This window comes from Haliotis cracherodii, unplaced genomic scaffold, assembly GCF_022045235.1.
Source record: "Haliotis cracherodii isolate W230 unplaced genomic scaffold, xgHalCrac1.p SCAF_6, whole genome shotgun sequence".
NCBI lineage: Eukaryota > Metazoa > Mollusca > Gastropoda > Lepetellida > Haliotidae > Haliotis > Haliotis cracherodii.
Genome location: NW_027266319.1, coordinates 49,721,854 through 49,739,533, shown reverse-complemented (window position 1 = coordinate 49,739,533; position 17,680 = coordinate 49,721,854). Strand labels below are relative to the sequence as shown.

Below are 17,680 nucleotides of genomic sequence, written 5' to 3'. Positions count from 1 at the left end.
ACGTCACACAAAAACACATAACTGCTTTGTCACCTCCACGGACGGACGTACTGTGTATCCCTTGTGGAAATTAAAGCTTATTATTTGTTTTTTATATTTTGCGTGTTTCTACATTCATTATATGCTGCTACATTGTTACCTGTTATGGGCCGTGACCTTAGGGTCTTCCCATTCGTAAATTGTAACGTTTATCGCTCGTCTGTGGCTCACGTCACAGTAATTTACGGGCGCAATGTTGTTCCCGCCATTTTGTTTTCTTTCCCGCCATTTTGGCCATTCACCACGTGGCCACGTAATGTCGTGTTCTGCGTTTTGAATTCTCTCTTTGGCTTGGGTAATACATTACATTTATGTATGTTGTTTTGGTGTGCTTAAAGCCTTGCCTTTTCGCTACCTCTCAGCGTAATTGTTTCTTCTCATAAACTTCAATATAATACGAAGTTTTTGAGTTACATTATGTCTCCCGTACTCTGTGGTTTTGCCACATGGTTACGTGTTTGCACATGGTTATGTGTTTGCTTAAAGCTATGCTTTTTCGCTACCTTTTAGCGTCATTGTTTGATCTCATAAACTTCATTGAAATACAAAGTTTCTGAATCACATTATGCTTCCCATACTTTGTGATTGGCCACATGGTTATGTGTTTGCTTAAAGCTATGCTTTTTCGCTACCTTTTAGCGTCATTGTTTGATCTCATAAACTTCATTGAAATACAAAGTTTCTGAATCACATTATGCTTCCCGCACTTTGTGGCTTTGCCACATAGTTATGTTTTGCTTAAATTCCATATTTTCTGCCTCGCTGCACTTGTTGCCGCGGGAACAAATCTGGTCGGGGCCGCCCCTTTCTGCCGTGATTGTACGACGCCCTGTACTTTCACAAGGCAGTGCCGATGTTGCAGTCATTCGTCGCTGTGATCCTTCAGCTCATGCGAGTATCCAGGACACACCTCGCTCAACGTGCTCGTCGACCCCCACCTACGTTGACGGCAGCAGCGCTCAGCGGAGCTTCGCAGTGCTCCCAGCACCAACGGCGGCTCCCAACGTAGAGTCTGCCTCCCATGGCACGACATACGACCGTTCACGGTCTCCTACTCCACCGGCGGCTCCAGCGCTCCCAACGTAGAGTCTGCCTCCCCTGGCACGACATACGACCGTTCACGGTCTCCAACACCACCACATCAACGCTGATGTCTCCGGCGCCCCCGGCGCCTCCGGCGCCTCTGATGTCCCGGCGCTCCCGGCGCCTCCGATGTCTCGGCGCCTCGTGCGCTCCCGGCGCCTCCGATGTCTCGGCGCTCCCGGCGCTCCCGGCGCTCCCGGCGCTCCCGGCGCCTCTGATGTCTCGGCGCTCCCGGCGCCTCCGGTGTCTCGGCGCTCCCGGCGCCTCCGATGTCTCGGCGCCTCTGATGTCTCGGCGCCTCCGGCGCCTCCGATGTCTCGGCGCCTCCGGCGCCTCTGATGTCCCGGCGCTCCCGGCGCTCCCGGCGCTCCCGGCGCCTCCGGCGCCTCGGCGCCTCGTGCGCTCCCGGCGCCTCTGATGTCTCGGCGCCTCGTGCGCTCCCGGCGCCTCTGATGTCTCAGCGCCTCGTGAATTCCCGGCGCCTCTGATGTCTCCGCGCTCCGGCGCCTCCGCATCCTCTGATGTCTTCGGCGCTCCTGGCGCCTCTAAGGTCTTTGATCTCATGATCTTCGACGCCTCTAATGTCTCTGGCGCCTCTGACTACTCCGGCGCCTCAAGAGTTACGGAAGAAGCGCCTATGATATATCCGGCGCCTAAGATGACCTCCGGCGCCCAGATCAACAAGCTTTATCAAGCTCAGATCAACGAGCCGACTATCCGATCTTCTACTGCGGCTTAAGGGGCACCATCGGCAATCGCCTCCCCGGCGCCACTGCCCTCTTCTCTTGCTGCCCTCTTCTCTTGCTGCCGTCTCATAACTCGTCACACGGAGAAGCATGGTGAAACAACTGTCGCCGCTCCTGTCGCTACTCTCCCGTCGGTCTTCGGGATCGTGACTATCGTTCTACTTCCTGGGTGGAATCTTTTCAACCAATAGACATTTGGTCTGATTCAACTTGCCCACTGAGACGTTATCCATAATCCCGTCGTTTAAAGCGCTATGATTCCGGAGAGATGACCTGCGGGTTTCCATCGAAACAGAGCGTCATGTGAACAGCGTCTGTATCAGATTCGACGACGACATCCACTTACAAAGAGTTTACTTCGTCGACATCGCCAACACCAACGCTGTTCTACCCTACCCTAGCGCCAGCGCTCCTGAAAGAGACTCTTCCTCGGCGCTCACCGGGTTTTCCACGACGCCCATGGGGTTCCGTGTTTTATCGCAAAACTCGGGTACACCACTTGATCGCCTCTCACGCAGTTCATTGAGGATTGTCTGTGTGTGGAGTTTGCACCTCAGTTCCGACTCCAAGGCGGTTTTCTCGGCTACTGCGCAGTGTGATTTACATGTCACGTGTCAAGTACTCGGACTGTCAACAACTCCGACCGGAATTAGGTCAACTTACCATGGCAAGGGGTGCCATGTATTTCTACAGATTGGTTTCCATGTCTAACTGTACGCTTGGTGCTACCACTCAACCAGGCGCCTGTCGCAGTCCATCCATGTACGGATGTTGGAAACAATAGACCTCCTCTACCAACACGGCTGTCACGAGGAACCTTGTTTCATCAACCCTTCGCTGTAAGAACGATAGCGCCTATAGGCGTTCAAGGGATGGAAAAGATCGCCTTCCTTCGTCCGGTTTGATCTTTTCGACTACGACACCTTCCTATCTTCCGCCTTGACTACCGGACACAGTGTCGATTTGATACTTAAAGTCCCTCGGCCGTCCCACTGACCCCTGTTGCATACCTGCCTCGTATCGTGTTGTCGTCCTCCATCGTCACCTCGATATAAGAACAGGAGTACTTATACGCCGCTTCAGGGATGAAAACGATCTCATTACTTCGTGCAATGGCCATATTGCCTCGACTTCCTACTACCCGGTTACGTCGATGCCCCGGCGGTCGATTGTGAAGCTGGTTTACTTCGTCTACTTGAGGTTGGCTCGCAGGCTATCACACCTTTTTCCGAATCGTACCGACGGTACGCAATCGCAGACCCCTGTTGCTGACTACCTCCCCTGCCACCTTGTCAGTGGCTAGTGGCCCACACCAGCCGACATTGTGACCACCTGTGATCCAGAGATCAACACCATTGGCACAGCAACAGCCTCGAGATAAAGGCTTATCCAGGACGTCGCTTGCTGACAGTGCTTTCTCGGTCACGCCCTGTTGATCGTGTCCACTGACGACGTCACCGTAGTGTGGTGTTTGCGGACCCAGAGTACTCGCCCCTCTCCCGGCGCTACAAACTCGACCGGCGCCCCCGAGAATCACCATCTTCGGCGTTCCAGGCGCCTCAAGCTCTCCGACGCCTCACGCTCTCCGGCGCCTCGGGCCAGAATATGTCAAACGGTCGACACCCCAACCCTAGATCTGTTTGCCTCATATCTGAATGTGGCCAGCTGTCGTCTTCCATTCCACCTGTGCCGGATACGACCGCTGTGGCAGTCGAAGCCTTCCATCGTTCCTGAGAAGGATTACGCGTGTACGCTTTTCCGACTCCGGTTCTCCCTCCCATGGTTCTTCAGAGATCCAGGCCACTCGACCCCTGCCATTGACTTTGGTCTCGCCTTATTGGTCAGCCAGAAGTTGGGTTATCGACCTCCGAAACATACCCAGAGACAACCCCTGGAACTTCCGGTGTGGTCCAACCTTCTGCTCCATCCACACGGTCTGTTGCCACACCCTCATACCCGCATGTTATCGTCTGCACGCCTGACACACCTGCAGAAAGCCAAGGGCTATTCGGCTATAGCGACCAAGGCTATTGCTTCAGCCCACCGTCCATCTACAGGGGGACTGTATGCTGATAAATGATGCTTGTTCCAGGCATTTTGTTCTGACAAACACCAGGATCCGATGACAGCGTCACCGCAGATCCTGGATCAGTTCCTTCTGTACTTGCGTAGCACCCGTCGGTTGAAGGGCTTACCACCCCCACACACCTGGTCGCCATCTACTCCGTTCTGGCCATCTCGGACGATCGGAGAAAGACGAAAATTCCCGACCTACGGGCCTGGCTGCGCTCGTTCAGTCTTGAAGACCTGAAGGCCAAGTTCGGACCGCCTGCGTTGGATCTGAATGTGGTCTTCAACGCCCTTCGAACCACTCCCCTCGTCTTCCTTCTACGACCTTAAGTAGAAGACGGGTATTTCTACTGGTTTTGACTACTGCCGCTCGAGTCCATGTACAGCACGCCCTCGACGTCTCCCGTGCCCGGTTCGAATGCGGTACCCAGGGCGCCGTTCATCATGGACCGTACTGGGACGTCAGCGTAAAGACTCAACTCCCAGGACAGCCTGATAGATCATTCCTTGTCCCCTCCCCCCTCGTCCAGTGTGGGTGCCGAGGATGAGGATGAGCGTCATTATGCCCAGTAAGGGCACTGAAGGTTATTCTACGATCTAAAGACTGCCGCAAGTCTAGGAAACACCTTTTTCTGCCGGTCTCCCCTTCGTCGCAGTCGTTGGTCAGCCGGAATACTTTTCCCTGTGGCTCCGGACGGTCATCCTTAAAGCTTATGAGCCGCCGGATTGGACCCTCCCCCCAAAGGCTATCACCTGAAATAAAATGAGATCAGGGCGATCGTATTTACACTGGTTCTTCACGGTATACTGTTCCATCCAGTCGTTCAGGGAAGCCTGTTCGTGGCGATCGGACACCGCCTTCACCAACCACTACTTCCGTGATGTAGCCTTGAAAGTTGTCGCCGGCGTTCACAGTTTTGGTCCCTGGTTGTAGCCCAACAGGTCATCTATCTCCGACGCCACTGATTCTCCGATACCCTGAGCGGGGCCCGTCGACCTCTCTGGTGTTTATCACCCCAGACGAGACGGATCTCTTGCGTTCCGCATTCGCTCTTAGGTCAGTTTTAGTTTTGGGTTACCCGACTCATTCTATTGCTGTCACCTATCCGGGTTTTACTTTTTGCATCAACTCTCATTTCCTGACGACAGGAATGGTAGTAGATGTGGACACCGGCGCCGACGCCAACGCTTCTCTGATACCTGAGCGGTGCCCGTCGACCTCACCGGTGTTCCTTGCCTCCAGCCTAGAGGGCTCTCCTGCGTTTCGCATTCGCTCTTGGGATTGGTCGTAAATTTTGCCGCCGACGCCGCTGATTCTTCGATTCCCCGAGCGGGGCCCGTCGAACTCTCTGGTGTTTATCGCCTCAGATTAGAGGGCTCTACTGCGTTTCGCTTTTGCTCTTCGGTAAGTTATATATTTTGGCAACACGCCTCATTGTATTTCGGTTACCTATTCGGGCGTTTCGTTTTTGCATCGACTCTTGTTTCCTGAAGACAGGAATGGTCGTAGATGTTCCGGTCATCACTTGTATGCGGTGCGGATTCATCGGACCTAGACGAGGGTTTAATATGGTTCACATCTGCAGGTATGCCCACCGGCCATGCCGTCTGATAAAGATGCAATACGGAGTAATGCAGGATAAGTTAAAAAATTTAGTAAAATCTAAATATTTTTTACATTTGTATACTTATCCTGCATTACGAAGTCTAAGTGCCCTCCCTTTCGCTACGCTACCTCCCCACGAAGTTTCAGATGTTATGTTTAAAGCAGTTATGTGTTTTTGTGTGACGTCATGACTTCCGGGTCACGTGCCGACTGTGAGAGGGCGCTGCCTCCTGAGCTGGTTGGGACAACTTTCTTCAGCAGCTGGATCTCACACAGTTCGTCACTCTGTCAAAGACAGCAGTAAATGCAATACGGAGTAATGCAGGATAAGTATACAAATGTAAAAAATATTTAGATTTTACTAATTCTACATAAACACCCACAGGGGGCAGGGTACAAAACATGAACATGACTAATTAAAATGTTGACATACACAATAGAATACAAATATTGTTATGATCATATTGCTAGAGAGGAGATGCAGATTTTCTTTGCCTAAACATTTTGTGAATGAAATTGGAGATATCTTTTGCGAAAGGCCCTGGTGGATTTAATAGTATTTTTAACGATATTGGGTGCACAGCTAGGGCGGGTGAGATAGATACGATAACGATTATTGCAGACATACATGTACATACATACCTACATACATACCTACATACATACATACATACATGTAAACACACAAAAACATTTTAAAATATCAACATTACAGATTTGATTACATTATGCATAAAATGTGATCAGTTCATTAAGCCCAACAGATGTTTATTGCTTGAAATGATGGATGTGAAAACAAAAGCAATTGATGGTGATGGTTTCATTATGTGAAAGGGTGTAGTGAAATAATTTGTTTTCATGATTGTGGACATTTACATTTTGTGTGGATAATTTTCCAAAGAGTATATTTGTTTCTTGAGTGTGTTTGGTACGGTGAAGTAGGTAGTGTTTTTCATCATCAATGGTTGAACATGTAGATAATGATATTTAATTTATGGTTACTTAATCTTAGGTTAAGAAAAGTGCAAATATTTTCTTATTTGACAGTGACTGAAATAGGGTTCGAATTTTATTTCATTTTTAACTATCCTGTAAATTTGTTTCCTGTGCCTTTTATAAGTTGCATTGGCATCTTGAAGAGATTCCTTGAAGAGGGAGTTGAATTTAGACTTTGCTGTCTCTTTAAATGTTGGTGAAAGGAAATCTGAGTTGGTATGGCAGTACTGCTTCATTTGGTAGAGTGGCTCACTGAATGTTGGTTCAAACAAAGGAAAAGGGGCCCTGGCACAACAGTGGTGTATTTGACAGGATGGTAGCATATGGATTGTTTTCCCTAAGTGCTTTAGTTTAGTTTGTGTGTGTGATGTAGCTCTGTGTGTCTGTGTTCCCTGACGGTGTTGGTTATTGCTTATGGCATTGCTGACTGTTACATGAAATATACACTCAGTCAAAAGAATATTGTTACATTCAGTTGTAAAGGATTTTGATTCCGACTCTCTCTCACTCACTCACTCACTCACTCACTCACCCCTGAACTTGGCCACTCACTCACTCACTCATTCACTCACCCCTGAACTTGGCCACTCATTCACTCACTCACTCACTCACTCACCCACCCACCCACCCCTGAATTAGGCCGATGTTCAGGACACCCTCCTAAGACATGCAGACCAGTGATAGTGACCTTCCCAGACCATCCAGTTGTACCATGTTCCTGCTAACCACTGACCGCCTCCGTGGTCTTGTGGTAGAGCGTCCGCCCGGAGAGCGGAAGGTCCAGGGTTCGATCCCGGGCCGCGTCATACGAAAAGACGTTAAAAGATTGTACTTGTTGTTACCCTGTCTGGCGCTCGGCATTAAGGGGCTAAAACAAGGACTGGTCGGCTCGGCGTCAGTATACTGTGTCTGAGTGGGGTATTCGTGTTAAACTGCGGCATGGTATCTCAGTGAGCTAGCACTATAAATCGGCATCAGTCCGGACTAGTACAAGCAGCCACACACACACATACACGTGCATGCACGTCGCTATATAAGTGCAATAATCTTGGACGCGACGTTAAACCCCATTTCACCTCACCTCACCTGCTAACCCCTGGATCCCCACTCGGTTCGCCATGGGGGACCTTGTCACTTGCTCTGAAGTCACTTGGTGTCCATATGTTTACAACAGAAGTACATTGTGAGTCAACAAGGGGAGGGAAACTGAACTTGAAAACACAGGCCCAACATATCATGGTGGCCGGTATCTTTATTGGAGGAACCAACACAAGACATGTCTGAGTGTGCTGGTCTCCCGGTAACCTCACACACCTTGATCAGTGGAACAACAGCCCTGGTCAGTGCTGGCAAATACTGGCTTGTGTCAGGACAGTGTGAAGTAAATCCCCCTTCTTGCTTCAACATGACACCAGTTCAGGTCACAGACTTGCAGCAGTCCTGTAGAGATACCAGGAAAACGTGGTCCCCATGGGTGATGAGCTTGTGTGGTTAAAATCAGATTGTTGAAGGTTATGTGCGTATGACAAATGAAAATGTATGGTCAGCTTTGGAGCAAGACAAACATTTACGATTTATGGTGATAGAAACATCTTATATTTCATGTCACATTTCTCATGGTATTTATCTTTGGAGTCAAAGTGAGTACACTATGTTGTGATAGCTCGTACCCAATCCTTTCCATATAGTTTTGTTCGAAGTGAAAGTCAATGGGCTGATGTTAAAAGTGATACTCTTAGGTTTCCTTAATTCATTACGATAGGAAGAAACCTTATGGATCCTAGAACCTTCCTTTATGTCTAACAGTGTTGAGGAATAAGATAGTGAAGACAAAGTCAGAACAGTTGTATTGGAGCAGAATTACAATAACTGCAACTTGTGTCTGGATGGGTGCCATGAGCCCCCCACTAAGTGGTTCCTCTCCACACTTGTCTGTGTTGTATATCAGACAGTGAAACACAAGGGGGGAAATCTTTGTACCGGGCTGGGCCGCTGTGTTTGATATGCCATCACCAGGCTCACCACAGCCTAGAAGGTCCAGCAAGTCTGTGTTGATTCCTCAGAGCTTGACCTACATGTTTAGTCCATATGACGGCCACCGGTCCACCGGTTCAGGTAGCATTCCTTCCTTCGACCTGTTGGGGCTGCTTCTCTTCAGCTCAGCTCATCTCAGCTCATGTCAGCTCATCTCAGCTCGGCTTATCTAGTTCTGGCTGTACAGTTCTGATGGCAGTGGAAGCTGGTGATAGTAGGATGTGGAATTTATGCTTCAATGTGGGTATGACATGATTCTAGATATGTGTGTATCAATATGTGTACGATAGATGATATATATGTGATATAGGATAAATGTTTGGTATAGTGTATTTTTCAAGGATCCAAGCTGCTGTGGTTCCACCTGTCAGTGTATGAATCTAGGATCCAAGCTGCTGTGGTTCCACCTGTCAGTGTATGAATCTAGGATCCAAGCTGCTGTGGTTTCACCTGTCAGTGTATGAATCTAGGATCCAAGCTGCTGTGGTTCCACCTGTCAGTGTATGAATCTAGGATCCAAGCTGCTGTGGTTCCACCTGTCAGTGTATGAATCTAGGATCCAAGCTGCTGTGGTTTCACCTGTCAGTGTATGAATCTGGGATCCAAGCTGCTGTGGTTCCACCTGTCAGTGTATGAATCTAGGATCCAAGCTGCTGTGGTTTCACCATTTCAGTGTATAAATCTAGGATCCAAGCTGCTGTGGTTTCACCTGTCAGTGTATGAATCTAGGATCCACCAGTCTGCACTCACTGATGAAAACAGTTGTACCCCTGCTAATTGCCAAACATATTTTTCTGATTTCATAGTAAATGCCTTTGATACATGTAATTATTTCTCAAACTAACTAGCTATAATTACTAACATCTTCCCAAATTACCAAAAACTCCAAACCAATTAGAAGAAACTGCCTCTGAAATCCTTGCCTCAAGTATGGAGGATGCTTCAAGTCGGTTGACCAAGCAGCCAGATTTATTGGGGAGCAGGGCTGTCTCAAGTAATACCATCTGTATTCTATATGTGGAGTGCCATCTACATCCTGTGCTGATGAGACCCGCAGTTATTCATATGAATATCGGGACATGGCACTAATTGGACTATGTTAGGACTACGATGGTAGGAATAGAAAAAGCCAAGATGTAGCATATTGATTATTCTCAGCGATATTTCTGGGCATACTTACATCTTGCTGTGGGAGAAAAAGCAATTCTTGTCCATCCAGACACATTTGCATCACAAGACTTTATTTCTACAGCACTCACACTGCTCTTCTTCAAGGGACACAGGCTTGGCGTTTGTTCTATGATATACTGTGTCTGGATGACTGAGGTCCCTCTTGAAAAGCCTTGAATTTTAGTGTCAACCTTGAAATGTCTTGAAAATCACCAAAATAGTTTGAAATCCCTTGAATTTGTTTATAATGACATATCCTTGTTAATCAAATTATAAAGCACACAAAAATATGTACCAAAGATGTTTAAGTGAGATTTGTGACAGTGATAGATTTGTGTGCCAAAGACCCTGAAGAATTCATAATAGACTTAATTTATTAATTTTGGTTTGAAAAATGAATCTTGTTGGAAAATGTGTGATGGTCATACTGCTTTTTTAAGATTAATATACACTATGCTGGATTTAATAAAAAATGGAAGTCTTGAAAAGTCTTGAAAATGCCTTGAATATTAGTGTTCTGTATCGAACTGTATAACCTTGTGTCTATGTGGTAGACTGACATTTTGCCTCTGAAATTAGCATTTCTTATAAGATAGTATGTCAGATTGGGCACTACACATTGACTATGGTCTATACTCTTTGTGGCAGACAAACATTTTGCGTCTGAAATGAAAATGTTTTAAGATTTATTCTTTTGACAACAGAAAGGAACCCAAGAGTCTCTTCATTTTCTGAAGTTAAAAACGCCTAGACTTGCCAAAGTATTGTAGACATGTTTGGGAATTTGAGATATTATAATTCAGATCCTGTTCATGTGTTCAGCCACTTCTCATGAACATGAAATCGTGGTGACAAGCTGAGTGACAGCTAGAGAGTGGTGTAGGTGTGTTATATATTAGGAAGGCGAAGTACTACAGGGGAATATATGCCGACAGCCCAGCCTTCATAGCTGTAGTGGCAATGACTCCCTCAGGTATTCCAGGAACTGCTTTCAAGGAAAGGGAATTCTCTGTCATGTGTATACAGATTTCTTTGTAGTATAGTGTTAATGATTTGGACACAAAAATACTACATGTCCAAGTACACAGCAAATATGTATAAGGATCACTTCAGTCTTGTTCAGTTGTCATCAGCTCTATTTTGTACAGCAGTGAACTTTGCAAACAGTGTAAAATGCAGCATAGAAAATTAACATAAAAAACTAAAACTATTATAAATAAAATATATGAAAGTGAGTCTCAGAAAATGCTGAAAAACTATAAATAAGTACACATGTTTAGTCATCATGAAGAGAACTTCAGAAACACCATCAATGGAACTCCATCAAGGATGTTATGACATGGACCTATAGAACTTGCTTATGAAAACTATTTTCGCCAGGTTTTTCATAATATTTGGTTTACATATTTTTTGTCTGGTCGGTAGGTGTGGAAAGAGATTACATCAGATTAAAAAGACATTTCCGACATATTCTTTGTTCTCAAAGAGATTACCTGAATAAGGTGCTATTTGAGTTGTGTTATGTCATCGCGTCAGTCTGGCAGTTTTAACTTGTGTACACCATGTTTCCTATTGTTAATCATGTAAGTTTGTTTGGGGCAAAATAAATAAAATACTTCTTTTCAGAATATCTTTTCCACTCTCTATCTATTATACATGGTCTGTGGAATCTGTAGAAAAATAAACAAAATTGTAACTTTTTCCTTCTTATCAAATGATTAACTTTATGATACACTTGCAGGCGTGTGCTTTGTTGTAGAGCCTGCTAAAGGTCCTGTCATGTATGCTGTTAGCCTATTACATAGCTGGAACATTCGTCACAGGTGCTTCATGAGTAATGCCAATGTTCCTGTCCAGTGATCCTGAAGGGTCAGGGCAGGATTTGTTAGCTGGACACAACCTGTTGAGTAACTCACGTGTGGTGTGGTGTGGTGAAGGCGAGTCGTCAACGATCTTCTCTTTCTGTTCCAGCAATCACTTCAACTGGTTGAATCTCGATAAACGGGTGTTGGATCACGACTTTGGCAAGAAGACTGGAGCACTTATACTACATTTCTCTATAAGGTAGGTGCTGAAATAGGATTCATATCTTAAAATGCGAAAATTATTTTGTTGTAAACATTAGAAATGACACTAATTTACTCTGATTGACCCTGAAGTTTGTCGCGAATCTGGTAACACTTATAAAATATTCGCCAACATTAGGTGACAAATTGTTCATGCAGCTAATGTAGACCCACCTAAAGTTGTATTTACACGGATAGGTGGGGAAACTTATGTCAGAACATGAACTTAATTTGAAAGCGTCAAAATTTTTCTTTGTTGTAAATAAAGGGATTTTTTAAATATAACAGAATGTTCTTACAACCACTTTTTTAACAAAAAGAGAAAATGTTTTATCAAGATATTCTTTCCCAAAATTAAAATCAGCCAATGCTTAACAAAAAGCAGCTTGAGGTCCTTTGAGACAAAGCAAAAACTCAAGCAGGCAGCAACATCGTTTGAAGTCTGAATATTCAGTGTTACATTTTTTGCTGTGACTAATATACGTGAGGAAAGAACGAAAATGAAAAGGGAGTTAAAAAACAAACTGTTGAGAAATGTGGCCACCTGACAAACTTCTCCCATTTCCCCGAACGGCTGCATAGTTTCCTGGTTCTGGCCAGGCCAGAGTGAACAATAGGAACACTCAGTGTGCCACCTCAGTGACAATCACTTGTGTCAATATGCCAGGCCCATGTTCAATCTAGTCCACACAACACCAATATATCAGCTGTGTTAGTTCAAAGGAGGGATATGCCTCCCTGCTCCATTTCTGAAAGCCCTTTTCAGTTTGGTCGGTGTATTGTGTGACATATTTGATTACTTGTGTAAGTCATTTTTAGTGGGTAATAGGTCTTGTAATGGTGTGACTGTTTGAAAAAAGGCTAAGAATGTTAGTGAAAGCTTTCAGGATTTGCTATGAGTTTAAGGATGAGTGATGGTTTCAGCTTGATTAAGCAGGAGGAAATGAATTAGGTAACATTTTAGTCTCAGTTGATGATGAACTGATGAGTATTTATGACAGTGTCTGAAATAACTGCCTGCCCGCCTGCCCGTGGCTGGTAACTTTTCTGTTGGGCTGCATGAAATTTTCTTCCACCTGCCCGACTGTCTGGCAGATAATTTTAAGACTACTTGTGTAGTAGTTTTGTCAAGTGTATTACGGAGCATGTATGCTGATTTAAACTGTTTTTTCTTCTTCTAGAATTCAGAGGGATTTCATAAAAAAGCATTTTGTTAATTGCAAATTTGATATTTTTTTTCCAATGACTGATTGAGCCTCTGTTGTGTTGCAGCTACTATATAGAAACAATAGGGTTACTAAGGGATAGTGCTACAGTGGAACTATTTTACCTCAACGCAAGGCAAGCTGTATTCAAGGTAGGTCCCATTCTCAAGTCACATTGTGTTGTTTGCTGCTCAACTCAGCAATATTCCAGCTGTGTGATGGTGGTCTGTTAATAATCGAGTCTGGAACAGACAAACCAGTGGTTGACATCATGAGCATCAACTTACGCCATTGGCATACGATGACATGCATCGACCAAGTCAGTGAGCCTGACTACTCCATCCCATTAGTTGTCTCTTACGACAAGCCCAGTTGCCTTTTATGGTAAGCATGGGTTGCTGAAGACCTATTTTTACCCTGATTTTCACGGGTATCACATTTTGTTTTATGTAGTAGTGTTGACTCGGGCGCTTTCTGGGGCAGAATATGTCTGCGGTACCCCAAACATGCTGCAAGAGCTGCTGCTGATGATGATGATGTCAGAGTTGCATCACCAAAAGGTTTAAGACCTGCATCACTTGGGCTTTCCTCCCACATCTAGCTGGCAGGCCCTGATATGACTGACATTCTGATCAAAGTGGGGTTGAGCTATGTTCACTCACTCACAGTATGTGACATGGATGATTGAGTGTCATCCTGCTCTGCGGCTGTGGACCATTGCTCATGCTGTCAATCACTTGTGTGTCTGGTTCAACACTGTTATTTGCTGGCAGCAGTGATACAGCCGGAATATAGCTGACTGCAGTGTGATTAATCACTCACTCACTCACTCCTTCACTCACAACCTAACTCAATCAACCACTCTGTATTGTGCTCAATCTGGTCTGAGATGGTCACAATGGCTGATGATCATGAATACCTACGGTCATGTTTGAACTGTCTTTGAAGAGCTGTGTCCCTTATAGCTACAAGGATCAGTTATTCATATTGATTAGTTTGGATCCCATATTGACACGGATTTCGATACTTTGCCTTGATTTGTTTGTAAAATTTGCCCCCGTAACACAGTTACTGTACTGTGCACTACAATATGTGCCAAAAACATCTTTATCTTCTGGCCCAGACTTGGCTCTCAGTTAACGAACATCATTTTCATTATATTTAGTGTCATTATATGGATTATTAATTGCTGAACTTACTAGACCAAGCAGAATTTTGCTGGACTCGGCCTTCCGACAAAAGGCTGAAGTCACACATTCACTGTAGTAGTGATTGATTTTAGACCCAAAAATTATGAAATGAAATATGACATGAATTACAGTTCTATCTCTCTCAGTTGTTAGGATTGGCATTTATTTCTTCAGTGATGCTGAAACCAATGTCAGAATCTTTCAAGCACTGTGTCTTTATTCAGAGGAACCTTAAATTCACAGGCTCTTGTCTTCATCCAGGCAAATGCCCCAACCTCTGTACATGTAGACAGGGCTGGTGGTAGCAATTGATGGTGCCAATCATATGTCAGTGTCAGCAGCTTACCTCCTTGAACCTCAGCAAAAAAATCATATTTATTCATGAGGTCAGATCTGTTTTTGTCACATCTGTTTTTAGGCAAAGTGACAAATATAAGTTAAACTTCCCGAAACATGTATTTCAACGGAGTTTTTGAAAATGCATCAAAGTGGGACTCGTGGTTATTGTGTTTGAAAAACAGAACAAAAGCACTGTCATGATCCTTTGTGGGGCTATATTTATACTCTATGTCTCTGTCAGCTTCTCTTTGATGTACACTTCTTTGAAAAAATACTTACCTTTATTTTAAGTTTGGTTGTTTTCTGAAATTGAAGTAATTTCCTGTTTCCCTGTGAGTGGTTTGTGTCATGAAATGAAAATGTTAGTGCAGTTTTTATGGTAGTCAGAGTGTCTGCTGTCGGCTCAGCTGGATGAGGCAGGGGGTTGCGAAGATTGTGCATGTCATCATGACACGTACATCATTGCTGCCAGATTGTACAAGTATCTGCCATGTTGGCTCAGTCAGGTGTGTCGTGCAGGAGAGTGTACAGTTGGTGTAAAGATGGAGCTGATTATTATTTCACTTTGCAGAGTTCCCACGGGCTTTAAAATACTTGAATCTAGATTCTATGTTAAATGGCCTTGAGATTTGAATTGACCCATCTTCCTGAGGCAAGGGAGTTAATTGACAAAAGTCCAGTTTCCACCCTTGCCGAACTAGGCTGGTATTATGGAGTTACAGTTTGGCTGGACTAACGAGTCTATGCATAGTCCAATCAAAATCGGGAGCTGAAATCGAAATTCAGTTCGTAAACTGACGTGCAGATTTCAGATGATTGCAGGATTTGCAAAGCATGTGCACCGTCAACTCGTTGTCAACAGATATTTTCCGATTCTTTACTGTTTTTAATCAAGGTGCTCATGTGATTTGATGCACTTCACGATGTGAGACCCATTTTATCACAACATAGATATTGATTATCGATTAGATCTTCTTGACTTGGCTGCAATTTTGTTTGAAGCAAATGCAAGCAATGCGAGAGGTAGAATCTGATTGGTCCATAGGAGAGGCATAGAAGGGACATAACTCCTAATAGCCACTGGTGGCACTACAATGGAGCACAGGAATTCCAGCCTAGTTCGGCAAGGATGGAAACTGGACTCTTTAAGTCAGTTAACTCTCCTGCCTCGGGAAGATTTAATAGACCTTGATTTTTCCAAGCCAATCTCCATCTCAAGTTAATTACCAAAATAAATTAAACAAAATAAATTAAAGTCAATCAAAGAGGATCGGGTGGTCAGGCTTGGTTGATTTGTGTGTCATCATGCCCTGGATAATTTTTCATGTTTTCGGTCACTGGTTTGCCTTGTCAAGACTTCATTACTTATAGGTCATGATATAGCTGAAATATTGCCTGGCGTAAAACAACATTCACACACAGGGAGCTCTTGGGCAGAATGTTCATCATTTCTCCATGCAGGTTGTTATTTAAGTCCCTGAACTGGTGATTGTGTGTACACAATGGCTGACAATCATGGCTATTGTGCTTGATAATCTGCTCAAAGTGTGATACCTTTCAGATTATTCAATGTATTATGTCTTGGCTCTCTATGCCAAATCCATCGACAAGCACCAGATATGTCCCTGCCAGTGTACCTGGTTAGGTCAAGAATTGTAATCAATAGGTACTCCTCAGCCAAAGTGTCTCAGCGTTGATGGTTCTTGTTTTAAGTCCCTCTGTAAACAGTGATGTTTGAAAGAGGATCAGGGCTTAGTTTTGACATTTATGGGGTCACCTGTGTTCCATGGTTCTCTGTTTGTGTTCCTGTTCTTTGTTATTGTTCTTGTTCTTTCTTCGAAAACTTCTGATGTCTTATTGTCCCATTATTTTACCATGAAGCACCACCAAGCCTTGTTTTTTCTTGACATTTACGAAAACTTTGCTCATGATAAAATTACAGGATCAATAAGCCTGGTCATGGATATATGTTTTTGACTTTTTGAGAAGCTGACATTTGTGTGGGGATGTCTCCCTTCCACCTGGTGCAACATGCTGTGGCAGTGATAACATCCAGTATGGCAGCAGCTAATTGTGGAACCTCCGACATTCTCATCTACCACTCTAACCAGATAGCAGCTCACTCTCTGCCTGCTTCACAATGTGAAAGGGAGATCTGTGTCTCTGTGGGACACGAAGCTCAGTCACTCAAGTGTTACTGAATACAACTGGTTAGGAATTGACTACCTTGGTCATATTTGCTAGATGACAACCTTCCAATGCTTGTAGACTGATGAGAATCAGGTGGTCACAAGATGTCATGTGGATGATTGTCTGTCCTTGTATCCTGATGGCTTCAATCATTGCTAGTGTTATTACCCACTGACTGGATTATCTACAATGATCCTGATCAGGCTAACCAATGAAAAACCAGCAGGGAACAACCAAACAATGGAATATGTACACACTTTAAATGGAAACAACCACAGAAATTCCAAACAAGATACGATCCCCATGAGTTAAAACCCGCCACATTTTCAGTCGAGACTTCAGCAAACAGGATGCATGTGCACTCGGTTTGTCGCGGTCAGCGTGATTTAATGTGTGAAAATGTGTGTGCGTGGAGGTTGTTGGGATGGGGAGTGGAGGGAGTTTGATCATTACGAGGCACACTTTTTGAGAATTGTGTCTTGTTTGGAATTTGTGTGGCTGTTTTTAAAGTGTGTACATAATGAATAGTTTTCATTGATAGGCCTGATGATGTAGCTGTACAGTTGCTGACTGGCTTAAAATACGATTTACTCATCTGCTCAAAGCAGTGACCCCTTGTGGACATTTTGACCAGATAGTAGCCCAGCCCATCTGATGCCACTGCCAGATACCAGCTACAGCATGGTGCCGGTTGTCTGACATCCTGTATCATGACCACCCATAGCCGGTCAAGATGGGGACAGGGGCTCAAACCTTGGCTGAGAGAGACATCAAGATCTGGTAGAATGGTGTCCAGGCCACAAATACCACATGTCAGCGTGTTACAGCTGTCAATCAACTCTGTAGGACAGTGTCTGTTGCCTGCTATCTAAACTGACCATGACATCAAATGGTGTCTGGTTTCAGGGAATCCCCTGATGTTGTTATTAAGATACCACGTGTACAT

General features: G+C 44.8%; 1 protein-coding gene across 10 annotated transcripts in view; it reads left to right on the top strand.

The window, feature by feature from the left end:
• The window catches only part of LOC139446707 (FERM domain-containing protein 4A-like), a 222,782-nt gene that overhangs the window by 94,367 nt on the left and 110,735 nt on the right, over positions 1–17,680 (top strand). For all 10 annotated transcript variants that reach the window (XM_071227995.1, XM_071227989.1, XM_071227987.1 and 7 more), the window contains exons 4-5: positions 11,716–11,808; positions 13,083–13,167. In XM_071227995.1, the coding sequence (XP_071084096.1) occupies positions 11,716–11,808; positions 13,083–13,167 (178 nt within the window). The remainder of the gene's footprint in view (positions 1–11,715; positions 11,809–13,082; positions 13,168–17,680) is intronic.